This window comes from Mustela lutreola, chromosome 6, assembly GCF_030435805.1.
Source record: "Mustela lutreola isolate mMusLut2 chromosome 6, mMusLut2.pri, whole genome shotgun sequence".
Classification (NCBI taxonomy): Eukaryota; Metazoa; Chordata; class Mammalia; order Carnivora; family Mustelidae; genus Mustela; species Mustela lutreola.
In genome coordinates, this window is record NC_081295.1 from 10507687 (window position 1) to 10535668 (window position 27982).

Consider the following 27982-nt stretch of genomic DNA (forward strand, 5'->3'; position numbering starts at 1 on the left):
TACCACACATAACGTATACCAAGGGGAGAAACCAAGACTCACAAAGCACACTCCTGCCTGCTGTAACATGCACCTTCCTGAGCATTCTCTCTGCTCAAATGAAAATGAAAAGGGCTGGCAACAAGAGTCGGGAAAGGGAAGACTTTCAAACCCAACAAAATCATAACAAATGTGACTACAATTTTTTAAATTTTTCAGCAGTTAATAAACTATTTCTTTAACACATGGAGAAAATTAATTAAAAGCAAAAGATCCATTTCACCAATTTGCAAGTTGTCTGCCTACTGCGAATTTCCTTTGATTCAAAATTTGAATTGCTCATGAGGCCAGAGTTATTCAATCCATGTTTCTAATTAAATGGGATAGTAGGTAAAATAAAAATATTCCACAAACTATCTTATTTATTGCAATCGCCAATATTCACTGCGTAATATAAGGATATTCCTCTATACTGACCAATGAATGACGCAATGTGTAACGATTTTCAAAGATTCCCTGGATATCTTTTTATCTGGTAAATTGCCCCTATACCAAGGTCACTAAATGTTGATGATGATGAAATTAAACACCCCTATTATCGATCTGAATTAATTTTTCCTTACCAGTTAAAAACATATGACTGTAAAGAGACTAGCAAATGACAGTAGACATTTTTCTAAAATGAAATTTTCTAAAATGTCGTCAACTGCCCCATCACTCACTTTCCCTAAACACTTGGCAAGGTACAGACACATCAGGCAATCAAGAACTGAAACTGTCTGGACTAGAAATAACCTTCAAATGTTAACCCATTTGTTCCGAGAGGAAAGAATAACAGGCTGTTAAATTAACTTGTTAAATTACCTAATACAGAACCACATCTAACTCATCTTCATTCCTTGCCCAAGACAAAATACAATCTGTTGTTACGTTTTTAAAACAGCCCCTTCCTTGCCAGGTAGTAAGTACGTCGGCGCTCTATCAAGTGTACTTCCTGAAACAATTCCATGGGTTAAGTCTTCTCTCGGATCTCTTTGGACAGAAAGGAACTTCGAACCTCAGGCAGGTGCAGTCACTTGCCCAAGGTCACACAGGTAGTCAACGTCCAGTCTTCCAGGTTCTGTAACCTGCTGGTTCCTGCCTTTGCCCCTCCCTGCTTCCATCTCCAGGCCTCCTCACTTGGTTAACTCAGTTAACATCTGCTCATTAACCAGGTCTCAGCTTGTTCAACCTTAGTTGGTGCGCAGAGCCTTCTTACTTCTCCCCTGACCTCGAGCTCATCTCTGCGGGATGTCCCACTAACATCAGGACTTCCCCCACTGAACCAGTAACACTGTACTGTGTAGCACATTTACCAGTCCTTAGTCACTGCACTGTCAATCCATCAAGGTCCATGTCCTTGTCACCGAGGAATTCATCATCCACCACAATACGAGGCACACAGTAGGCTCTCCACAAACATCTGCCTAATACCTTGGTTCCTGCTATACCCCTAAAGCCCTAACACACAGGAGGAGATTGTTCAATACAGTGAAGGTAATGAACATAATTCTTTTATTTTTTTTTTTTTACAAGATTTTATTTATTTATTTGAGAGAGAGAGTGTGTGTGTGTGAGACAGAAAGCATGGGCGGGAGGAGAGGGAGAAGCAGGCTCCCCACTGAGCAAGGAGCCTGATGCACAACTTGATCCCAGGACCCCGGGATAATGACCTGAACCAAAGGCATATGCTTAACGACTGAGATACCCAGCGCCCCAAATGAACTGAATTCTAAATCCTTCATGCTAATGACACTGTAAAGCCATTGCTTTAGCTGAAAAATCCCCATAGGATACCCAAAACAAAATCCAAATTAAGATCACCTTCTTATCAATGTCACAGCACCTAAGAACAATCTGCAAGCACAGTAACCTTCCACATAAGACCATGAAACACTAACTGAACAGATTACCTTGAAACTGTTGTTGGAGATGTATAATATATTCATAAGAAAATTTTCAGTTTGGATACATTATCAACTACTCTTCAAACAGTTCTTAGATGATGCACTTTGAGGGATATAGTCTTTCTGCACAGAACTGCAGGAGAATAATGTAGCCATTCATTTTAATTTCCACTTTGTAAAACTCCAGGAGTCTATGATAATTCACCAGGGAAAATTACGGATCATATGTTATATTTACTCTTTGTATCTTAAGCACCAAGTGGTGCTCAGAGTAAGTATTTGCTCATAATAGAATTAAATTTTGTCCCTGATACTTTTATAAATCTCAGCATTAACAAGAGGAAGGAAAAAAACAACAAAAAAAAAACCCTGTTCCTCTCTACCTACATATTTGAGATAGGCCCTGGGCATGCTCAGCTTTGACATCTGCAGCTTTGACTACTGCACAGCAACCCTAAGCCTCCCTGATATGTAAATTATAATCTTGCTAAGGACCAAGTGTGACTCACATATTCAGTGAAGTTGAAACAGATGCAGAAGTAAGTTACTTAACCATGAAATCAGAGACCAAAGTCCACCCCTCAGAATCCCAAAGCCTAGTTTTAATTTTTTGAAATTTGTTCCTTTGCAAAAAGTACTTCCCCTAAAAAGCTAGTCATTTGGGTAGATCATGAAAGTGGAACGATCTAAAAAGTATCAGAAAGGAATAATTCTCAGAATTTACTGATTAATATTAAGGATGGGACACTGTGAGGCAGCAGCTCAGACTCAATCACATCGGTCCGCCATGGGCTCCACTGGTCAACCAAAACCAATTCATGCAATTGCTTACAAGAGTCCCAATCTGTACAAAACTACATTTTGGGAGGGACAGTGCGGTGGTATCCACAAAATCTGTGTATTTGCATCGGCCTCAGTTTATATTCTCTGAACATGTCCAGGATCTAGTATAGTTTAATAAGATGTTCAGCGGTGCATAGCTGATTAGGCACTGTATTTTTTAAAATTCAAAGCAGCAGAGGATTTTGCAGCTGGGACGGATTGGGGTCACGGAATTGATGGAGGCGGGGGCTTATCTGCGACCACACCCTGAAGCGCAGCAAAGGCCGGGCAGAGAACAGGAACTCGGGGTTCACGAAACCCTGCGAAGACTGGAGGGAAAAGACCACGTAACGATGGCGCAGGATTTGCAGGCACGAACTCCGTGACAGCTCTCCTCAGAGGGCAAAATTTCATGTCAGGAAACTGAGCCTCGGCCGCATCTCAGAGAAAATGGGCACTCAAGCCTACAAGTGAATCAAAGTCTTACCAACTCGAAGCCCGCGACCTTTCCATTACGTCAGGATGCCTTGTAATATATTCGCATTCTCTCATAAATCCTCATAATCACAGAAATAAACTAATATACAACAAACATGCCAGCTCCCTTAGAAATATGCCTGCTTCTTCAGACAGATTCTTGCTCAGCAGTAGCAATGTTTTACATTTCTATTTCCAAGGTCATTTATAATTCATTGGGTAAAGTGAATTTATTATAAAAATTACATACTGAAAGCAGAAAATTTAAAGGATATTAAAACGAGGTTAGAGCTTAATATATATAAATATATGGTCCTGGGATCTTAAAATTTGCTTCTTAAATTTTCAGAAATTAGATGCCACATTCTACACAATTTTTAGAATTACCAGTTATTTCAAAATAAGGCTATTATGAAGTACAGTGAGTGGTTCAACTTCTAAGATGCTCAGCACAAAAAGAAACAGGAGATACTAAGAATTCTGGAACAGCCTCCACTAATCATCAATGCCTCGCTTTCTGAAAGGTTTATTTCAGGACCCAGAAGCAGTAGCTGAATTTACTCCTCAGCCAGCATACATTATCTAAACAGTTACCAAAAATACTCCAGCAATCCAAGTATCTTCCTAAATCTGAGCAGACTGTTTTAACTTTTCTCCAAGAGCCTATGTAATATAGAAAACTGAGAAAAAGAAAAAGGACCATTCTATATAAATTTCAAAGTGATTATATTTTTCTTCTTTTAGCTATTATTCTTTGTAGTGGGATCTTCATTTTGCGGTGGCACTAAGCCTGTAATTGATTGGTAGACAGGGAAAAGAGTCACTAGCTCACATCAACCATATCACAACAATCTACAATTATTTGTTTTGCCAAAATCCACTCTCTCCCACCCAAAAAGCAGGCCGACAGACCGCTGACCCACATGGCCGCGATCTGCACTTTGTTTAAATGAGCCAGTTCTAAGTCAACGATGCCCAACATGCCAGACCCAGGTTCAGGGAGAGCCGGGTGCGGCAGCATGTCTCCCTCCACTGCGCACAGAAGCGGCAGCAGCGGTCCCCAGACCCCAGCCACTGGCAGCGGCCGGCACAGGGCTGATGACAAAAATGGGTGTTCAATGAACATTTGCCAACTGATCACCCGGAGCAGATACTTATCTAGCCTACACCTCAGAGCATACACAAATGCTAAACCCTTACCCCGTTAAGAGATCACTGTTGCTTCCTTAAATCACAGTTCAATTTCTGTGTCCTCTGTGGACTTTAGTGTTAAGGTACACAACTGATCGTCTAAAGATCTAACTACACAGCAGCAGCAATGGCCGCTAAAACACAATTCCAAATTTTACATACAGAAGAGCCTGTTTCTAAGACTAGCCAGGATCCAAGAAGCATCCCTTTGCAGCTGCCTCTAAATTTAATTAAAAGACCGATCATTTTAATTTAGGAATTTTTCCACATACAAAGAATTTCTGCAATTTTGCAGAGGACTACTAATTAAAAACCTAAGGGGGAGCACAAATTTGGGGCCCAGAACACTATGGAAAAAGACACAGCATCACATGGATGTTTGCTCAGGCTTGGGGAACTGGGATGGCCCAAAACTTAACACAAAACTGGAAGAAAATAAACATTGTAAATGATTTCCACTAATATTAGAAAGATAAAACGAGTGCTGAAAAGAGGCTAACACGCAAAAGATGAGAGCAGCAAAGGGGGGAAATGCTCATGCTAACAGTTCATTTTCATGTCTTATTATCTAACCAAGTACCACGTTTCTCTCAACAAAGTATTCCAAACCTTTAAACAGAAAGTCTTCAGAAAGCTGCTTTTAAACTTTTAATGACCTGACAGAGAAACAACTAACCTACACAAAACACATTTCCAAACAGACCAAACCTGGGAAGAACATCACCCCCAAGTTAGAAGTGGAAGGAAGTAGTGGCGTAAACACACACACACACACACACACACACACAGCATGAGTGCTGCGAGGGAACATCTGAGGAAGGGTTTACCACCAAACTATGAAGCAGCAAGAGCTGGCTCTAGAAAGATTATTTTGCTTGCAATACACGTTAATAACTAACAATATGAAGGTCTGACATGAAGAAACTTTTTATTTCGCTTGGGAAGATGAAAAGTTCTAGAAATGGATGGGGTGATGGCTGCACATCAGCATGAGTGGACTTCACGGCAATGACAGTATACCTAAAAATGGTTTAAGCGGTAAATTTTATGTTACGTATATGTTATCATAATTTTTAAAAAGCATATGTAATTCTTTTGGCCTCCCATATTTTTAAAAATGTGGTCTAGGTTTTTCTTCCGGATTTCATCAAATATGGCTTCCCTTCCAGAGTCACCTAATAAGTAATGTCTGATTCTCAAGTTTCACCTATCATCAAGGCCCAAACAAGATGCTGAGAAGAGCTTCCAAGATGGTGAGGAGAAGCTGCATCTCGTTCAATTCAAAGGAACTGCCTGCTCTGACAGATCTCGTCCAGGTTCTGCTGCCACCTACCTAAAATAAGAGTGTCTATTGGTAAACCGGGTATGCTTGAGATTTTAGAGCTTTGGTCTTTTTCCGAGCAATAAATATCATTCAAGGAACAAATTAATTTCATCATTAGTTCATCTGTCAAACTCAGTAGCCTTCTAATATTCTTGGCACTGATCCATTCAGAAGTGGGTTTGAAAACTGCCTATTGGATCCTATTCAAATAAGTAAATCTAGGGAAATCGTTTTCTTAGAATTACTCCAAGTTAAAGCCTTTGAAAACAGAACATGTTTGCTGAAAACTTACTGTGGAAGCCCATATTTTACTCTGATAAAGTCACTCAGTCACTCAATTAGGGTGAACTGTTTAGGTTAAAACTCCAGTGTGCATATACCAACAATTCCATTCATTCCTAGGTTAGCCTAAGGCAAAAAAAGGGGATACTTAAGGATACCTCAGTACCAATACCTGTATCATTTTCTTTCCACCAAAATTCTAAAAGAAAAAGTCACTAACATATACCAAGTTTTTAGATCAAAATTAATTCTATCACCCAATTAAGCCAAAAAGAGCCACTTAGTCTTGTATAAAATAACCTCCAAACTGTGAAAAGCAATTATTACGTGATAGTTCTACATCTATGATATATGATATATATCCTTGGGGGATAAGCAGTTGTACCTGGTTCTTACTTGACCCCTCAGAAACACGGAGAACTCAAATAGGGATGCCTCGGCCTCCAGCACACACACACACACACACAGTGAATACATGGCTCTACTTCACGTATCCACAGAGTCTGCACGAATCTCCAGATGAAGAAAGAACACCTTGGAAAAGGCCGGAGACCAATACCTATCCCATTCCAAAGAGGCCTAGATGTGGAAGTGGCCCGTAAGTATAAATAGTATTATAAAATGTCATAAAACATTTTTAACAACCATTTTGAAAATCTAATTACTGTAAAAAAAAAAAAAAGGAACTTGAGTTTTATTAACATTCCTTGTGAGCCCCCATAAATTTGTTGTCTTAAGTGATACACAACAGCTCTTTCAAATATAAATATAACCCTCAAATTTACAAATCTACACACAGGCCAAAATGAAAGTGACACAAGTGAATTATTAGTTCCTTTTCCTCAGTGATGGATCAAAGTACACAGATCCTTTAACTGAGCAGTGCCATTCTTGTAATGAGAAAAACCTCCAAATTTAGGGCACTGGGCAAATGCTTATACAGTTCCCAATACAATACAGCCAAAATTTACATGTCCAAATCAGTCTTCAAAATAAATATAATTTCTGAGGACCCCCCTTCAACAAATTTTAAATCAAACTACTCTCTTCCTAGGAAAGAACAGGGTATAAATAAACGAAATGATCATCTTTTCAGTTTGCCTGTCATGTTGGTATCTATCCTACTGAAGCCATTTAAGCTACACTGTGCCCCAAATTATAAAGTGATAAAGTCCATGAATAAGAAATAGAACTTAAATTTGACCCCATTCTCTTACACCTGTTTTCTTTAAATATGTGTCTGATAAAACTATCAAATTTATGAATCTTCCTCCACATGGTCTTACATTTTCAGAACTGGTCCTCAAACCAGAATTAATACTATTTTCATACCAGAGTGAAGATGTTATTCTGTCAATCCTAATGAAAGAACATGCTATTTAGAGGAAAAGTACATTAGTCTAAGTGTCTAAGGTTGACTTGGATTATTTCCATCTCCACAACACACTTGTGATAGTTCTGATACAATATGATGCTGGGGAAAAATGAAACAAGTAGAAAAAGCCCTAACAAAAATTCATTCCTAAATATAGATAAAAAGCAAAACCAAAGATAAAAGAGGAATTAAGGTTTCTCACTACAGACCCAAGGTAAGAATATGATGTTTCCTAGAACATACTTAACAATTTTGTATTAATAGAAACATAAATTTAAGTGATAACTGTCTTAAAGAGTAGTTACTTAAAAAAAAGAAGAAGGAAAAAGAAAAGAAAATGTCAAAAGTAAGTACACAGAAATGAGGATATGCAAAAAAAAAAAAAAAATTAAGCCATGTGTAATTTCATTCCAGGTAACCTAGGAAAACAAAACTCTTAAACATTTTTGTTATTATTTTTTTTTAATGATAGGCCTTTTCTATAATCACAGTTGCCAATTCTACCTTCTCTGACGACAGAGCAGCCAGCCAGCCAGCTATATCTCAGCAAATATATCAACTTAGGGCACAATAATTTCTTTACAAGATTTACAACATCAGATAGGCTAAAATTTCATTGGGAGGGGAAGTGGGGAATGATGTTATGCTATAATGTATCTTATACAAATTTTAAGGTAATCAGGAACCAGTCTGTAACTTCCTGCTTTGTAAGCCAGCTTAGTCGCTTCTTTTAATGGTAAATAAGGCTTTTTTTTAAATTATATTGTATTATATTCTATAAAACTAAGACTAAAATAAAATAAATGGAATTCAGCACAAATGCAGACATTATAAAATCTAGGCTCCGTGAGTAGACCTCAGTACTCCATTTGAGACTGCTCTACCTCCCTTATCTTACAAAAACCCAGTAACAAACTGTATCATAAAATGGCTTATTTCACTTTTAAAAAAGACCCCCCAATACAATATACACATATATTTTATTTCCAATATAAATACATTTGCCACCCAATATAAACCATTCCTAAAATCAAAAATGAAACTAAATGTGCTAAAGCCACAAGAAAATTTCATCATTTAACGTGATTTAACAGTACTTTATGTCCTATAATTACATAGTAATTTAATATTTTGGACAAATAACTATCTCTTATCATAATTATCCTAACAAATACTAAATAAAAACTAGCCTTCCAAAAAGGAAAAATATAAAAAAGACACATTCCACACGTTACACGGCAAACTACCTAAAAGAAATCTGTGAATCTAGGTCATATGCCCGGCATTTTTCTTCCCCCTCAAAAATAAAAAACCTATTCCCAAGGGTCACACTGAGGACATAATGGATTCACTCTCATTCCAAGAAAACAAAATACTTAAAATGATTGGTACCATTAAGAAATAATATTGTAAAGTAACAAGGACCTACATAATACATTTGCCTCTATTATCCTTCCGTTCTAGTTTACAAAGACGGGAATTTTAAACTATCCCTTTAAAAGAAAGCTGACAAAGTAAATGTTTTTAAAATTAATTACATGGGTTTATTTACACAAGGCTTCTCTGTGTTACTTGTGTGAATCAAAGATAAAAATTGATATCACAAATTTTCTATCAAGAGTAGAGAAATATATTTTCATTAAAAGTAAAACTCCAGTAACTAAAGATTTAAAAGTAGTGGACTCTAATGTCCTTAGCTGGGGATTTACATGATTATCTTGTTAAATTCAGTCCTGTATTCAGTCTGACATGTCTCTCCTCTAAGATACGGTTGTTATTAAAATATACCTTCCTAAAATAAATAAGCTGAGTGAAAACATGTATTACAACCACTGTTAATTCCTAACAAATTAGAATTTTAAAAACTTTCACAGCATTTAAGATGTCTACTGAGAGAAAGATTAGTTGGGAAAAACACACCCAGCACAGCTTGCATGTGATAGTTTCCCTAATACCTGTGTAAGCACTTCAAATGAGGCTCACATCACCAAACCGAACAAAATAATCAAAAAGAGGAAAAAAAAAAAATCCTAGAGCATTTCTATATTTCCAAACCAGAAGCAAACGTAAAATAATTTTTAGTATTTCACAAGACTATCCATTTTTCCTTCACTGTTGTATACAAAATTAGTTTCCTCACTTTGTGATTTTTAACCTTTACATCAATTTAACTAAAATTCCTCATTCACAAACATCTTAAAACAATGAGATTTGTTAAAACACACATTACTAGAAATACAGCTTTAATCTTGTTATAAAGCTCATTAAGTATCACTGGAAGAACTGTTGCATCTCAGAACCTGGAAAATTTGAACGCCATAATTTTTAATTTTAAACTATGTGGGCTGACAATTCATTTCTTGCACAGTTTAATCTGTAAAGGGCCTTTCACAAAAGCTTTACAAATCCAAAAACTGGTAAAAATTCTTGGCTTAATTATTTTTCAATTGCCATATCCTCATCCTACATTCCAAGTCCGTGATAGATGCATGTCCACGTTAGGATTGCCAAAGATCTGATTTTGTAAATGCCCAGTGTACTGGACACCAGCATAACGTTTTTAGTATTTAATCCTCTTATTAATAACTATGATTCATAATAACTTAAGCTTTAAATAATATTCAACCTTACATCTGCTTGTAATAGAGCTCAGTTATTATTTGTGGCAAGAATTTTTGTGACTGTACTGCTCAGCACTTCTATTTACATCAGCAGTGCTAAATGCCCAATGGTGAGAGGGGAGCCAATCAGATGGCAGATTAGATGTCAACTCAGAGGCAGCTGTCTGGAGACTATTACAGCCAGTTTACCTCCACAATTCAAATTCCAAACCTTGCAAAGGAGATCAAGTCAGTCTTTAGGCTCAGCCTACGAGCAAGAAACAGCAAGAGTGCAGGACACTTCCTAATAACGCTGTAGGACCTGGGTGACAGCAAATTCAAGAAAATTCAAATAAATCCGACCCAAAAAGATCAATTTTCACTGGTCTGCTGTTTTCCTGGATTTGCTGAATAAAATGTATGCCTGATCCATGATCAAAATAAGTTCAATTTAACCGGAATGCGTCCCTTTAACATAGCCTATCTGCTGAAGGTGACTCCTTTCGAGCAGCCTGCAAGCCAAATAATGGATTTCCTGGCTATTCCCAGGAATGAATCGATTTCTTTTAGGATATTTTACCTCCACGTCGTTGTAAATGGGGGTATTCTTTTTGCTACGAAGCATTCCAACCCAAAGCTCGCATCGACTATGTCTGAATAGCCGGGGAAGAACTACGAAAAACACACTCGGTTGCCACAAAGCTAACCTATTTTTCCTGCCTTCACCTTGCAGGCTAAGAGGGAACGCGGTGTGGTAGGAGGTAGGACAAAGTTCCTCATTCTTCTCCCAGTTAAGGCTTATTGTTGGCGCTAACCGAGAAGACCGGGTCAATATCCCTCCCCAGACCGCACCGGCCGGGAGCGCCGATTCGGTTACAAAAGCCGCCCGAGCCGTCCCCGGCGCCCACACCGCTCGCCCGAGGCGCAGTCCCCGGCTCCGGACGCGCGGCTCCGAGCCCGGGGTGGGGTGGCGAGGCGGGGGTGTTCGGCGGCCGGCCATCCCCGCGCGCGTCCCGGCCCTCGGCGCGACCCTCTTCCCCAGGCCCCCGGGCCGCGCAGTCGGACGCCCCCCGCTCCCCAGCCTCCGAGGGAGGCAGCCGCGAGTTAAAATGGCTTTGGGCGCCTCGCCCCCGCCTCCCCCCCAGCACGAGACGCAGAAAAAGTACGCGGAAAGAAAGAAACTAGGGCTCGAGGCGCGCGGCGAGGCCGCCGCGGCGGAAGCAGGCCCGGCCGGCGCGGGGGTTACCTGGGATCTGCCCATGGTCGGGCCGGGGGTGCCGGGGCTCATCGCCGGGTGGCTCCTTTGTTGCGCGGCCGCCCAGGCCGGGCTGGCAGCGGCGTACTGGGCGCCCATGTCCTTGCCCAAGCCCATGCCCGCGGCCGCCTGCTGGCCGCCCGCCGCCGCCCCCGCCGCCGCCGCCTGGGACTGGGGCTGCGACGGCGGCGGCGGCGGTGGCGCGCTGGGGCTGCTGTAGTCGGGGTAGCTGCCGCCGTAGCTCCTCATCATGGGGCTGGGCGAGGTGAGCAGCTGGTTGAGGGTCGGAGTGGCCCCCGACGGGTGCTGGTTCTGCCCGGCGAAGCGCTGAAAGCCCCCAGCCGCTGCGCCGGCGGCCGCCTTGCTGAGGCTCGCGGCCCCGCCGCCCCCGGGGCCCATCATCATGCCGCCGCCCTGCTGCCGGGGGGAGCTCAGCACCCCGTACCCCGAGGACGAGCCCCCATAGCCGCCGCCGCCGCCGCCGCCTCCTGCTGCTGCTGCCGCCGCCGCCGCGGCCGCCGCCGCCACAGCTCCCGCTCCTGCTCCTCCTCCTCCTCCTCCTCCTCCTCCTCCGCTGCCTCCTCCTCCTCCTCCTCCTCCTCCTCCTCCGCCGCCGCCGCCGCCGCCGCCCGCGCTGGGCCTGCTGTAGCCCGGATAATGGTTGTACTGGCTGTTGGGGTACCCTTCGTGGGAGTTCTGCAGGGGGTCCATGCTGTTGGGGGCTCCGGCGGCGGCAGAGGCGGAGTGCATCATCCCCATCCCGGGGCTTTGTTGTCCGCCATGTTGATCAAAGCAAGGCCCAGTGCGGCCGCCGGGGCCGCCGCTAGCAGAGGCAGCGCTGCCATAGTAATTATTAAACTCCGAGACGGCTGCCGGGCCGCTGCCGCCGCCGCCACCGCCGCCGCCGCCCCCGGGCACGGCGACCGGCGGCTGCTGCGCGCCCAGGGCGCCCAGGCCCGGGTGCTCGAACCGGCCGCCCGCCGGCTCCCCCATCTTGGGCGGCGCGTCGTCCTCGTCGCCGGGCTTGCTCAGCAGAGGCTGGCCCGGGGGGTCGGCCTGGCTGCCCGCGGCACTGTCCTTGGCGCCTCCATGTTGCGGCTGCTCCATGTCGGGACCCGGCTGAGCCGCGCCGCCGCCCGCGCCGCCGAGGCTGTTGTTGTTGGAAATGGGATGTTGCTGCTGCTGCTGTTGCTGCTGCTGCTGCTGCTGCTGCTGCTGTTGCTGCTGCTGCTGCTGCTGCTGCTGCTGCTGCTGCTGGAACTGGTTTAGCTGCTGCTGTAGTGCGTGGTGGTGGTGGTGGAGGTGGTGGGCATGGTGGTGGTGGTGGTGGGCATGGTGGTGGTGGTGCTGCTGCTGGTGGGGCGGTGCGGCGGGGGCTTCGCCAACGGTTTTCAGTTTGTGGTTGGGGAGCAGCCCCGTCTCCATAGCCGAGCCCGGGCCCGACGAGGAGGAAGAGGAGGACGCCGCCGCCGCCGCCGCCACGGAGGAGGAGGAGGAGGACAGCGCGGCGGCGCTTCCACCCTCCTTGAGAGCCGCCTCGGAGCCGCCGCTCTTGGCGCTGTTCGTGCTGGCGGCGGCGGCCGCCGCGCTCGCGTTATGGGCCATGTTCAGTTCGTGACGGGGGTGCAGGGGGTGGTGGTGCACATTATTCAGGCCGCCGCCGTCGCCGCCGCCCCCCAGCATGGGTCCCGGTGCCGCCGCCGCCGCGCCGCGCGCCCCCGCCTCCAGGTCCCGGGCCCCGGGCGCCGGCCGCGGCCCGGGGGGCGCCCGCCGCTCGCCGCTGCCCGCCCGCGCCCGCGCCGCCGCCGCCGCCGCCGCTGCTGCCCGCGCGGCCATGATCGCCGCGGCGTGGCCAGGCCGGGCGGGGGGCGGGGGGAGACAATAAAACCCACTTTTTAGTCAGCGGCCCCTCCTGTGCGCATCCACACGCCCCGACGGGAATCGAGCGAGCCCCCTCCCCCTCCGCAGGCCCCGCCGGAGCCGAACCGGGAGGCACGCCTTACGGTCTGGGCCTGTTCCCGCTGTGTGATTTCATGGTGAAAGTTTTTAGTTCAGGTTTAAATGAAACTTTTCTCTTTTCCTCTCTACCCCGGATATGGGTAAATACACGACTGACTGAGCCTATCGGGCCCAGCATGGCTTGAGAGGGAGCCGAGCGAGCCCGAGCAACTATTATCCACTTCTCTCTGATTACTCGCGCGCACTCGCAAAACGCGGACTGGACTCGGCGCGGGCCGCCGCCGCCGCCGCCGCCCGCCGGGCCCTGCGCCCGCCGCCCGCCCGCCGCCGGGGCGCAGCCTCGCGGGCACCCGGCGGCCCCGGGCCGGGGGCTTGGGCCGGCTCCGCAGGCGCCCGGAGCGCGGCGGCGTGGGGCGGCGGGAGGCTGCACTTTCCCCTCGTGCCCCGTCTCCTTGCCAACCGGCCGTTCGCGTGTTTGTTTTCACGTCTAAAAGGAGCGATACAAAGGTGGAAAACGAGTCTGACGAGCAGACAAAAGAGGGAGAAGGGCCGGGGAGCAAAGTTGTCTGTTGGCCTCCAAGGTTTGGGGGAGCCGACGGAGAAAGAAAATATTTGGGCAATCTGTGCAAAAGCACTGCCTGTCCCAGCAGTTATGTAATTTTTCAGACTGTTGGCCTCTCTGCCTTGATTCGGGCCATCGGCGTGATTGCCACAACTTCTTCAAACTGCGAAATGTGAAAGCCTTTAAGGGAAGGTTAGCCGCATTCAGGGAGTGCTGTGCCCTGTACACAGCAAGTGCTCAGTAAGTGCTGAGGCTGGCGGCACCTGCCCCAGAGATGATGTTTATATAACGATTTTTTAAGGCACCTCATATATGCGTGTAGGCTTATCAGTGAAAACGCAAAAGCATTCCCAAAGGAGCATTTTTCTTAAAATGCCCGTGTCTGTCCTCTCAGTAAAGGGAAGGTCTTCAAATAAGTAGACTGGTGTGTTATGCTCGCACTTGCACGTGGAAATTTCACTACAGGTGCCATAATAGTGACAGCTGAAGTTTATCTCATGTCTTCATAAATCTATATGACGCCTTTCATCATATTTCAGAGGTTAATGTGCACAATTAACCCTCTTGATATGGGTTCGTTTCTAAGCAGTGTGAAATAAAACTAAAAAGAAATACGTATTATATTTAATAAACATAAGATCAATAGTAATGTAAACTGGTCGAATCTAATCTTAAGGAGAAATGTTTCAGACTCTGTTCTTTTAAAAATACTCTATTTTGTCACTTGATGATGTTTTAAATGTTTTTATTATTGTTAATTTATCACCTAGTAACCTTCTGGGTATCTTCAAGCAGGCCTTCTTAACCTAAGCAATGACTCACTGGCACTAGTGTGGAAACCAGAACTTCCAAGGGGTCACACTAGCTGAAATAATATATATGATTTTAGTAGAACATAGTTTTCTAAAATCATCTCACTCTTCAGCTTCTTATAAAGATTAGTTTATTTTAACTGCAATGGTTATTTTTACTCGCTTGAGCAAGTGCAAATATGTTAATGACTAAACAGAAAAGGATAGGTGGGAAAAAGTGGTGACTAATTGGTGGGGGAGGGGAATCAGGTGCACACCCAAGGGTCATTACAGAGTGTACAAACAACAAATTGTAATTCTATGCAAACAACTGGAAAACGGGTTATATCATTGTGTGTAAGAGAGAATTACAGAACTGTAAGATGAATTCATGCCAAATCATTCATCAGTTTTTGCCAAGAGAATACTACATCTTTGTTAGTGTGCCTTTTTGACATTTTCTCCTGGATTTTCTCCCTTTATGCATTCAAATACATACTAATTATACGCAATACACCACGAAAGTTGAATTTTTAAAGTTTCTTATATGCAAATATAAATACATGTCTGTTTTGTATGTGTACACATATATTCTAAAATCAATTACATATTTATGCTTTTAGACATCTAGACCCAAACTAAATACATAGATATAATTGTAGGAAAGCATTTTTCCAAACTGATGAAATATGTCAAAGTCCATTTAAACAGGAGTAGCTATATTTTGTGGCTTATTTTCACAGCTAATCCCGAAAGGGGAAAATGAGTCACCAAGTTTAGCTCTGGCCCTTTTCTTAAAAATATTTTTCATATACAAAAATCATGGAACTAAAAAAAAAAAAAATAGGTACAGAAAGTCAAAATCTCTTTTAATCCCATTTGTTTCAGCAAGTCAACTAGAAGATTGGAACCAAGAGGCTATGAAATAGAGGCCCCTAGCACAATGAAATCAGCCTGCTATAAAAGGCGACACATGCCAGTTTCTCCTCCCCAATGGCAGATGCCACACCCTAAAGCAGACAGAAGGCACTGCAGTCTGTAAGAGCACAACACAAAGCCGGCAGGACTTGGTTTTGTCTCTTAAACCACAGAGAATGCTAAAATACCTTCTTGAAAGCATCCTTGCTGAAGACAAGTGGCGGGCTCCTCGTCATTCAGCTTACAGTTTTTAAACACACCTTCTCAAGAAAACAAAATAAAAGCCTCTTAGAGTTTCATGTAAAAATCTGTGACTTAATAGACAAAAACAGCAATTGTCAGGGGTCCGTTCGAAAATGATGAAACGAGCCCCCATTTCACAAAAGCACAGTTAGAACCATAGATGAGAATTCTCTTGTAGCCACTTGCCTCATTCATCCTATACGGCAACCCTACATGATTGTTTCCTTTTGATGAAATCAGGTACTAGAAATTAACAGGTACATTTTTTCCTAATGAAGTCCTTACTTTTCCACCTCTTGCCTAATTTCAAAACAATAATGACAACTTGAATAAGTCACTCTAACCACAAAGTGACAGAGCTAAAGTCCCCCCACGCTGGGGAATGGCCTCAGGCCCCTGCAGCCAACTCCCACCCACAGGTTGCCCTGCGCCTTCCTGTTTAGCCAGAAGATTACCCATTATTTTCTTAAGCGTTCCTTTTTGGCTACAAAAAGGATTGGTTTGTTTGGGTTTTTTGGTGGGAGGAGGGGAGTTACTTTATGAAAATACTAATATTTAAATACTGCTTCTTTTGAAGAAGTTTTAGGGCCCCAAATAAAAGACTCTTCCACTTGGCCACTTAAAGAGGATTGAGCCAGATGGTAGTTGAAGAATGCCACAGCTCTGCTCTTTCTGCCTTCCCGTAGCCCATCATTCTGTTTGCTTTCAGATTAGTCCCCTTTTACTCTCCTGGTTATTTATTCGATAACTGAAGCTATCACGATTCACTAACCATCATATTTCTCAGTATTCTTTATGTAATTTGGAAGCAATTTAGAATAAAGCCCTGTCAAGGTTTTACAAATAAGAACTATTAAAGAATAAGGCTTTGGATACTTGCTTTCCTTTTAGATTTATGAGAAATGCGATGAATGGAGCTAATGGGATTTCCCTACTGATCTTGGGCAGGGACTTTAAAAGCACTAAACAATTGTCCTTTTCACTTCTCCGATTTAGACGTTAGCAGTGAATAACCGAGTAAATGCAAGATATGGGACATAGCATTTGATTTGAAACAACTATGTAAATTAGCAGTGGTCCATAAGTTTAGGAGGCAAACAATAGGTGGGATATGGGGGGAAAAAAAAAAACAAGCGAAAATAATTTAAATAAATTTGGGGACTCTGACGAATAGTAACACATTGTACTTAGTAAGAATAATATAGTATGCATAATCAACCTAGATGGGAATAAGTTCCACTGATTTATCAAACAAATTTATCTTGAATCTACTTTGTGACATGTTTTAGAATAAAAAGATAATTATTCTCTTGGTCCTGTCCTCAATAGGAGAAATAAACAATTACCTTAAAATGTACTCAGGGCTGCCCTGAAACGTCATAGAGGGTTTGGCCAATAAAGAAGCAAGCTCAGACTTTCCCACCCAACAAGATTCCCTGGGGCTATGCCTTGTTGGCAGGCACCTTGCCCTCATCCTCAATCCTCAATCTGGCACTGTGCTCAGAGGTAACGCTGGGAACCCACCACTGACGGGGCTACACTTCCAGAACCTTAAGTCAAATTTCCCATTAGGCTACTGCAATCTCTCTCAAAGGTCCCAAGAAACATAGTAACATCAATGAAATGTATAAAGAAACACCTTATTACATTTTAGAACATTGTACTTTTTATCTTATATTTGACCATCCACATTTTGAATGGTATGTAATAAATAATATTTTTATTACAGCCCCGTTTAGAAATTTTCTATACCTTTTAGATAAATATGTGTTTGATGACATTTCTTTCATTTTATTCCCATCAAAATCTCTTACTGGGCATTTACAGGTGTGTTTCAATACTCTCTCCTTCTACGATTATGTCATGTCTTCTAATCATCTGTATGGCTTCTGTCACTGATAACCCTGCTGTGTGGATAAAGACACTTTGTAGATAGCTCCACTCTAGTTCTTCGGAAGTAACTACTTGGAAAGTAAACCTATTTGAAGTCATGTATAATAATCAAGAATACGAAGGCAAGTCATTTGGAGAGCAAAATACCTCCATTTTCTGGAAAGATTTTAGCTACTTATCTGAGGCCCTTCTGGGTCTTATATGTGATTAATTGCTTCATAGTACACATAAACTTCTAAAATAAAACTACTCTTCAAGCACAATAAATTCCAAGCAACTCGTGTGCATTAATGTAGTGCATGTGTGATTATTTTTTAACTCTTATTTATTTGTTTGTTTGTTTGTTTTGGGGGGCGGGAGGCGGGGGTGGAGGAGGAACAACCAAACTCCTTGCTGAGCCCAGAGCCCTATGCAGGCTCGATCATGTGATCCCAAGATCATTACCTGAGCAAAACCAAGAGTTGGACACCACCAACTGAGCCACCCAGGCCCCTCAGTGCATGTGTGATTTTTATTTTACCCTGTGTATCTTCAATTGCTTTGTCCCTGATCCATTAAGATTATTAGTGGGCATCTTTAAGGGTAGATTATTGGCAGTGCCCTCATTGTTCTGGTAAGGGACAGAGGACTTGGCTATGTGCTTTCTTTCACAAAATGAAATTCACAAATTTCATTGAGAAATCATCAATGCGTTCCTCTAAGAACATCCAAGTTGTTAAGCATACATCTTTTTTTTTTTTTCTCTCCCTAACTTACAGGAAATGTTAGCATGTGGGATGTTGCCATAGGCCTTAAAATTCAATGGGCTAGATCCTTGGTATCTCTGACCCTTCAGATGTCTCCTTTCTCAAGCCGCACTTCTCTCTGGTGCTGGTGACCTGCTTTCTCAAGGACCGTGTGTGAGAAAAGTTCTCCCTCCCAAAGGGTAACACAAGGAGCCGCTGGGAAGGTGGCCTCTTGGCTCAGCCCCTTCATTCAGCAAATAACGCCCGAGTTACTCCTCTGCACCCGGGTGCCGAGCTCTGTAGCCATCACAGTGGGGAGGGGTGCAGAGAAGGAAAGGGGCGGCTTACCTCACAGAGTGAACCTGCTGGTAGACAAATGATCACACCAGTAAACGTAGAGTTGTGTGCACATAACATGCTCTGAAGAGACAGGGTTCTAGGAGGGCAGTCAATGAAGAAGCCTGACCCAGGCAGGGGAAGTATGGCTTGGGCCGAAAACTGCAAAGTGGGAGAAAACCAGAGAAAGAAGGGAAAGGGCATCCCAGACAGTAGAAGGCCAGTGGGGTAGAGAGCAGAGTGGGGGCGTGCCAGCAGCGGCCGCAGAGGTGGGGTCCTCGGTCAAGGCCGGTATTCCAAGAGCAGAGCTAAGGGACTGCCACATGTGAGCCGCGGTCTGACAGCGCTGCATCCTGGCTGTCATGGGACCCACTGGCTGCCGGGAAGGGGTGGAGCCAGAGCAGAGGGGAGGTAGCATTGGGGACTGTCTCGGGGTCCAGGCTCATCTCTCGGGCCAGGGAGGCCTGACCACCTCCCTTTCTTGAGGCTCCCAGTGAATTATGAAGAAACACTAAGGATCATAAAAATTCATTTAATGTTTACAATTTTTTAATGTATTCAGCCTCCAAAACCCAGTGCAATCCAGGTGTGCTTTTTTACGCTCAGAATAATTCTAGGACTTATTTTTAATTAATTTATAGTGCCCTCCAGCTGTGTGATCTGTTAACAGATCACAAGTTTAAAACCAACATGATGAAACCCTTTTCATCCGGCCACTGTATCTCTAGGAATAAATGTGTAACCTTACTTGACAACACGAAGGGCTAAATGGGAGCCTGTAAGTGGCTCTCAGAGTTATCTGTCACGACGAAGCACGTCCAAGTGAGGGATGAGAGATGGAGAAGTTGGATGAGGACAGGAGGCACTGTGGGGATGGCGATAAGTGAACTGACCCCACAGAGTCCCCCCACTTAAGAACGTGCAGACTGTTCGCTGCTCAAGGGCTCCCAGCCAAGGAGATGAGTGGGAGCTGCAAAGCCAGCCAGAGCCTCACTTGCCACTCCCTGAGTCCTAGCACAGGACTGAGTCCACTGGAGGATGGGGCGTCTTTTTCCAGTTTACGTGAAGTCGTACATGCACGCCTGCAGTGACCCTCCGTGGGGCAGATGGTGAGAGGCTCGGGAAGACTTTGGTACCAGTTCAGATGTGCTCACGAGGCAATGGAAGGATCTGGGCCTTACCTCTCCCTTCTTTTTCCTCCTCCACCCCTTCCTGGCCCAATGTATGAAGCAGCTGGAAATTCCAGCCTGTATCCGCACCATCCAGCCCCCTCCTCCTGTCCCTCTAACCTACCCGAGTTTTCTCAGTAACGCTCCCTGCCCCGCTACCCCTCCACTGCTCAGATAAGCCAACTGTGCTCAGCATAGAGTCTCAGACCTAAAGGCACCTCAGAGGGTTTTAAAAAGCTGGAAACGACTCCTCAGATCCACACAGTGGAAACATTTTGTGACCTGGGAGCCTTCTCTCGATCTAGGAATTTGTGAGATTGAGATGATCCTTGGGAAACTCTTCAAAACAAATGCACAGAGTGAGTCAAGACACAGCCCTCCGGGGGTGCCAGGCTTGTAGCCCTCCATCTAAAAGGACACCTCCGAGCCCTATGACTGTGTGTCCCCCGGAATTATGCAGTGTGGCTCCCCAGATGCTCTCCACTTGCCAGGGATTGGAGGTATCATTTATAGTCCCTGAAAGAAGGCACAGGAAGTAAGTAGAAAACTAGGTTGGGAAATGCCCGGACCCAGGCAGTATCTTTTGTTTTGCACTGACATGGCTTTCTGCCACCTTTCCACAGCTGCAAACCTTGGGACAAACCACCTGGCATATCTGGGGGAGGAAAAGGAGAGGCAAGCCCTGTCCAGAGCACACCTTCCCTTCTCACTCATTTGCCTATTTAAGGATATGGCATCCATCTAGAAAAGGGAAAACCTCAGGCAGAAATAGTTGTATTTAAACCAACAAACCAAGCCACTTCTAAGCTGCTTTGAGTTTCACAGCTATGATTTACGGAAAACGTGTTTTGTCTATCCTGTGCCCCGCAGAGGGGCACATAGATATGGCAGAGAAGCAAGTTGCTTTGCTAACACAACATTTGTTCTCTTTACCCTTAGTCGCTGAAGCCCCAGTTTTTAGCTGGGCACATGACCACCTGTTTAAAAAAATTTTTTTTTAAGTTTACATTTCCCAGATCCCTTGGAGACAGGGAAGTCGGGGTGTTTAAGGGGAGGTGTGCTGCCGGGTCAGTTACTGTCTGCCTTCAGAGTTGGTTTATGAGAGAGGAAAACTTCTGTCTGGTTCAAAATACTGATGTTTTGTTTTGTTTTTTGCTTTGTTTGTTTGGTTTTTTCCTTCTTCTTCTTTTTTTAAGTAGGAAACAATATCGAAACCCGATATAGTGCCTATGATTTTTCATAATCCTCACGGCACTTCGAGATTTCAGTAAACCACACAAACCTTGATTTCATCCTGTCAAAAATACAGAAAAATAACAGTAGCTAATTCACTGGGCTTCTGAGATTAAATAATCCTTGCAAAGCTCTGAGCACAGTGCATGGCATAAGGGAAGTGTCTGATACTATTATTTTATTAAGGCCCTTATGTCCCTCTACTGGGCTATCAATTCCTTAGGGACAAAAAGTCCCCACCTTCAAGATTCTTTTCCTTCTTCCACCATACTCAGAACAGTCCTGGACCCACGGTGGGCTCTTAGGACTTAATTGTCAAAAGAACTTTGTAGCTGAACACAAACATCCAAGTAAAATTATTCACATGCATTTTCAAATTAATTGTTTCTTTCAATGCAGAGAACTGATGTAGCTTAAGGAACAATACCTTTATGTGGTTAGCTAATCATTTTAAAATAAAGAAAGGACTCCTAACTGCTTCTCCTCCTTCTCCTTTTTAATTTGCTTCAGAGGTGTAGGAATTTTTTCTGAAAGGGTCAGGTTGACCTATTATGGTAATATAACTTGTAGGCTATCTTCAGAGGGCTACCACTCTGAGACACTGATTTCCCATCTTCATGATCCTTGCAGGCTCAAGGGGTATCACGTGAGCGTGAGATCTGTAACCGGAGAGAGTTGCATTGAATATGTTTAACGCTCGAGCCCATCACAGTAAGTCTCAGTCTGTATTGGTTAGCGCGACACTTGTTTATAAACAGCATGATTATTAGTGCTGATTCTGTGAGATTGGTTTCCCACTGACCTCAACAGAAACAATGCAAATATTCACCCTTTTTTAAAGCATAGTAAAACGCCTGTGGTTTTTGAAGCCAGACCAAGAACACACGTAGAAAAGCCCATGGATTATTTTAAGTGAACTTATTTTTTTAATCTCATTAACTTTACACCATATGCTGTTTATTTTTTATATCCTGCATAGGCTGAAAAATGAAAATAGAGCAGGCACTGGGCTTCATTACGAGGATGACATCCACAAACGAGGAAGTTCAGAGGAAAACAGAGACAATTAAGAGGACTTTTTAAGATGACTTAAAAGATTTTTAGAGCTCTGTGCATTCCCTAACTAAGCAACCCGGGAGGCAAGCAGGAAAGCTGCTGCCCACCACATGAAAAGAGTATTACCTCTGGCAGCTTCCTGATCTGGAGAAAGAAGCTGGACTCACATCCCAGTTCCAAATTTATGGGCAGTGCAAGTTTTGGCGATTAATTTTCTGGGTAGCAGAATATACATGAAACAGTAAATATCTACCTTGCATGTTTTTATTTGGGGAGGGAAGGTTTGGGTAAGACTTAAATGAGAGAGAGAGTGTGTGTGTGTGTGTAATTTGACATATTGCCTGAAATTAAGTGGGTAAGTAAGGGGTGTGTGTGTGTGTGTGTGTGTGTGTGTTTGATTTCTAAATAGAATAGGTATCTGTCATGTGATTTCAGGAAAACTAGGTATGGTCCACTCAATTCCAAACTTTCTTCTGCTACTTAATTAACATTTCTCCATTAAAGATTTATGGATTTATTCTTTTCTTTAAAGGCTCTGCGCCCTATCAGAATACAAATATGTTTCTACTGAGTAGTACCTTAAGCTTTTATCGGTCACTGACACCATATTATGAATATATTTTGGATCCATTCCTGAAGGCTTGCTTTGGTGCAGAAGAAGAGGAGGGGAGAAAGAGAGCAGGACCGAGAGCAGAGAGCTGAAGCAGGACCCAGGGCAGTGAACGAGAAGGCTGCGAGGCTGGGGAGAAAGTCTGTTCACTGCACAGTACCCCCTCATTCCCAGCCCCACCTATTCACAAGCTAACCCTATGGAAAGAAGAACACACCTACCCCCTGAAAAGGTTTTCTTTCCATCCTGACAGTTCAGGCTTCTGGGTCCTCAACCCATTTCCTATAGGCTGGAATCCCAGGATTTGTCACTGCTAGCCCTGTCTCAGTTGATCCTTGGCAGGGACTAGGTGAGGGAGACGGAGGGGTATGCAGGCTGGAGGTGCCTTTCTAACCTAGTCCTTCCATGATTCTGTGGCTTGATACGACAGTGGGTAGTTAGAAGCGTTTTTGCTTTGGAGGTGATCATGAAGCCTGGAGAAGCTCTCCACCACCAAAAAAGAATGCTGGTACCAAGGCTGGAGGGAGGAGGAAGGTGGCCTCCAGAACTGCCTGTGGGGCCCTGTGGGACCCTTTGTTTGCAATGACAAAGAATAGCGGCCTACGTTGGGCTCTCTCTCATTCCTCTCTGCCTTTGCATTTGCATTTGCTCCTTTCTGTGCTCTTTCCCACTGCTTCATCAAAAGCTACTGTCTTTGAAAATTCAGTTCAACGTCACTCCCTCCATAAAGCCTTCCCGGCCCCAGTTTTCCCATACATGGTGGAGTAATCACCTCTTCGGCTGTAAAACCGATTCGTGGACATCCCTCCTTCAGCCCTTAGTATGTCATAAATGGCTGTGTGTGTTCGTGTCTCCACCCCTTGACTGAATGTTGCAGGAGGGCGCCCCAGCGTATATCCGGGGCCCAACGTAGGTCCTGGTCCTCCACTGGCATCACTCAAATGCATGAATCACCTGTGCAGCCAGGCAGAGTGATAACGGGGTAACGTCCCAGCCCCAGAAGATGGTGCCAACGTGACAGATCCATTAGAGCTCCTCTGATGCCTCCCCAATAGCCACAAAGTCCCTCTGCATGAGAATGCGTCCTTGGAAATCCAAGGAAATCAAGCAGAATCTTTCCCATGTCAGGACATGAGCCACAATTTCAGAAGATCGCCTGATAGAACCAACCATATTCCAAAGCAAGCAAGTGCCCACTGCTCCGTTCATCTGAATGCACTTTGTGGTCATTGGTACAGAAATGGGAAGGTGAGACGGCCTCCCTCCAGGAACAGACCGCGTGGCAACATTCTGCTCTTGGAGCTAGAGGACAGCCCTCAGCATGATCTCCTCAGGGTCCCTAATTAACAAATGGGGAATTTTGCCTTTAGATGTTATAAAAGTTCTCCTCTCCATGTAACGTGACTCAAGGACTTAGCATCAGCGCTCATGGATGCTTTCCCACAATGCCAGTGTGGGAGGACATGTCTGGAACAACATGGGGGAAGTAAGACTTTTGTGGAGAGGAACATTCATATGACTTTTTTTTTTTTTAAAAAAAGATTTAGAGAGAGACACAGAGAAAGAGGGAACACAAGCAGGGCAAGTGGGGAGAGGGAGAAGCAGACTCCCCCGCTGAGCAGGGACCCCAATATGGTGCTTGATCCCAGGACCCTGGGATCATGACCTGAGCCAAAGGCAGACGCTTAACCACTGAGCCACCCAGGTGCCCCAAGCATCCATATAACTTTAAACTAGCATGAGAAAAGACTTTGTGGGCACCCTACAGACTTACATTTTTTTTAAGATGGTATAACTAAAATACATTGTTGCCAAATCTTTCTCACTGTACTTTCAGAGGGCTAGAGATTATTAAAATTATTAGATAGAGTTATTCACAATTTCTTTTTACTCCCCCCCCCAAAAAAATAGCACAACTGATCTAAAACTAGGCTAATCATAGCTGAGTCGAGATGTATTTTCCAGATACTTTGATTTAGCTTCTAATTTTTTTTTTCATTCGAGAGCAAGACGCTAACGATTAGGTGGCCTGCAGTCTTGGCATTGTATTATTCTGTCAGGATCTGATTTCATGTTTTGGTTTTGAACAGTTTTAAATTTACAAATTTTGGAATCTATGTCTACATATTCCATTTTCTCAGAAATGTATCAATTCAGTTTCTGGCAGCCTCCATATGAAACTTCCACAGTGAAAGTAGTGAGAAGTTGGGCAGCAGGAGCCTTGTAGGGAACAGGAACATTCTCTCCAGCACAGGCAGGCAGGAGCCCCAGGGCGCCCAGGGCTGTATTGTCATCTGTTGTGGTCGTGAGCACCAAGATTGTCCTCTATGCTCCTAAGAACACTTCATGCTTCTCCAGTGGTTGGCTCAAACCAATTTTTAATGATCCAAGTACACATGAAAAAGATGTATCCTTCTATATCAACACTTACTGAACACCAGATTTACAGACAATAGCCTGAGCCACTCCTCCACAGACTTGAGGTACTCTGGCTGGGCTCTTGTGGTTCTTGTTCCAAGTGGGCTAGCTGGACGTCATGCAAGTCCTTGAAAATTCTTTCCATGGCATCCTACTGTCATAGGCAATATTTGTGAGCAGGTAGCAGGAGGCTGGTGGTCAGGGAGTGGCAGGGAGATGTTCAGTCAAGGCCAGGAGGTCAGCTCCATGTTGGGGGGTAGGGTACCCAGCACAGGTTGGTGTGCAGAAGCTGGAGGTGCCCCGTCAGGATTCTAAATTCTTCCTCTTTCCTCCTCCAGCCAGTTTTTTCGTTCTATCCAGGACGCTTCAGGTTTTAGAATACATAACTAAGCCTAAACAACTAAACACAAACTATTTGGGCCAATGGTGTTTTTTTTTTTTAATTTTATAAAGAAGATTGTATTTATTTATTTGACAGAGAGAAACACAGCAAGAGAGGGAACACAAACAGGGGGAGTGGGAGTGGGAGAAGCAGGCTTCCCGCCGAGCAGGGAGCCCAATACCAGGACCCTGAGATCATGACCTGAGCCAAAGGCAGACACTTAATGACTGAGCCACCCAGGCAACCCCGGCCTATGGTGTTTAAAGGAAAGAAAGAAGGAAGGACAAAGGACTATTCCAAATAACGAAGCATTACTTAGTAGGGGCTTTTATAAATATAAATTCTCAAAAGTGTCATTCTCAAAAAATAAATAAAATAAGTTAAAAAATTAAAAAGAGCAATTCTCAAAATTATAACCTTCCCACCAGCTTGGTAACAATTTAAAAGTCTGACAACGTGCTGTGCTGGTGGAACTGAGGGGGGCGGGTGTTGGTGGGATAGACAGGAATTCTCATACTGCTAAGGTTAGCGCAAACCAGTTCTTTTGGAGAGACTTGAGAATAATGGACAAAATCATCAATGAACTTACCCTTTGGCCAGCCACCATATTTCTAAGCATCGATGCTATGGATACCTTGGTAAATGTACAGATGACATTCACCCAGAATCATGCCTTGTGTTGTTTGTAAGAGCAAACGATGAGAAACGACCCAAGTGTTCAGCACAAATAGGACCTTTGTTCAAAATAATTCTGTACTTCTACACAGCACAGTACCCTGCAGCCATAAAAGAAGACAAAGATCTCCACCTTTGGGGGTAGAGAAATCTGCAAGACATATTGTCAAGTTAAAACAAAAACAAAAACAAAAACAAACCCCAAGATGTATATAGTGTGCTATCTTTTGTATAACAGGCAGGGGGGGAGTAAGAATATGTATCCATACTAGTTTATATTTGTGAAAAGAAACACTGAAAGGATAACTATTTATAGGGGGTGGTTATCCGTAGGGGGCGGAGGAGGGCAGAATGGAGAGGACAGTGAAAGCAAGCGTTCCTGTGTATACCTTTCCATAAAGTTTTGATTTTTTTTTTATTCAAAAGGGTATGTTTAAAAATGAATAAAACCAGAGCTGAAAAAATTCCATTCATCTTCCCCAACAGGTGTAGCTCCCTCTGGCTCAAGTACCAATTATCAGTTAATTGAGGTGGGGTGGGCGGGGGGGCGGGTAGATTTTGAGCTACTGGACAGGACACCAGTTCATTCTTTGCAGCTGTCCTCCAGGTGTAGGGTGGGCCTTGTAGCTGAGATCAGTCGGCATGTTTCCCACCACATGCTAACCACGTGCTTGTCTTGTCTTCCTGGGATTGGGTCTCAGCCATTGAATCCTGCCTATTATTCTATCTTTCTGAGTTGTGGGCTCCACAATGCTCCTACCACTAAAGCGGTTCTGTTTTTCCACCCTCCTTTAGCCCCGGAGTCTGGTCGCTCAACTTGTGGCTGACTGCTGTAGGCTTGGGACCCACTGACAACTGTATTCGATGCTACCTGCCTGACCATCTGGATTGTCAAATAGGAGTTTCCTTCTTATTGAACATTACGAAACAGCCCCTGACACCTGACACCTACCACCTACTAGAGGTAGGAACTATATAAATATTATATAGAAATATAGATATTATTAAATATATAGATATACATACAGATATATATATATATATAATATATAAATATTATAAAGGAACTATAAAAACATAAATGCTAATGTCTCTAGCTAGTCCACATCTTAGGGAAGGCCTGTGGCCCATGGCCATGTCCTCTGGAGCCTGGGAGAAACCCAAACTGCGGCACCTCTCATAATTTTCCAGGCTGAATTTGGTCCTGTAGCTTCTGCCCAAGTCAGCAGATGGGTCGCATTCCAGGACTGGACTCTGCCGGGCTGTTCTAGTCCAGTGTAGTTAGGCCTTCCAGGAACACCTAAACTATGACACAGGAGCCCTTCCCTGCCTTCTCCCAGCTCAGGACTACCAATAATTTTGGAATGGGAAATGCTAGATTTACAAAGAAATCTTATTTAGAGTTTGTTAGACTTCATTATGTTTCATTCTTTTTTCCATTTCTTTCCTTCTTTCTTTTCTTTTATGAGAAAAACAAGAAAAAAATAAAAATAAAAAAATTCTAAAGTCTTAGGAAAGTTATAACATTTACAAAGGAGATATGTATATTCCACTGAAAGTCCATTTGGAAGAATAGTCTTACACATTCTGTTACACTGGCAATCTTTTGTTCTATATAAAATATGTTTAATTTTTACATTTTAAAAGATTTCATTTTATTCATTTTATTTAATTTATTTATTTTTAAAAGATTTTATTTATTTGACAGAGAGGGAGAGAGAGAGCACAAGCAGGGGAGGCGCAGAGGGAGAGGAAGAAGCA

At 43.9% G+C, this 27982-nt stretch overlaps 1 protein-coding gene and 1 long non-coding RNA gene across 11 annotated transcripts in view; both read right to left on the reverse strand.

Moving 5' to 3' along the window:
- The window catches only part of ARID1B (AT-rich interaction domain 1B), a 439398-nt gene extending 425983 nt beyond the window's left edge, over positions 1-13415 (reverse strand). For 5 of the 10 annotated variants that reach the window (XM_059176677.1, XM_059176681.1, XM_059176674.1 and 2 more), the window contains exon 1: positions 11243-13415. In XM_059176677.1, coding sequence (XP_059032660.1) covers positions 11243-13087 — 1845 coding nt within the window. In that variant the 5' untranslated portion in view covers positions 13088-13415. The remainder of the gene's footprint in view (positions 1-11242) is intronic. The other 5 variants (XM_059176683.1, XM_059176676.1, XM_059176682.1 and 2 more) reach the window with 2 other exon arrangements.
- A 5882-nt stretch (positions 13416-19297) lies between these two features.
- The window catches only part of LOC131833431 (uncharacterized), a 44125-nt gene continuing 35440 nt past the window's right edge, over positions 19298-27982 (reverse strand). The window contains exon 4 of the long non-coding RNA XR_009354460.1: positions 19298-21739. This is a non-coding gene — a long non-coding RNA (uncharacterized LOC131833431). The remainder of the gene's footprint in view (positions 21740-27982) is intronic.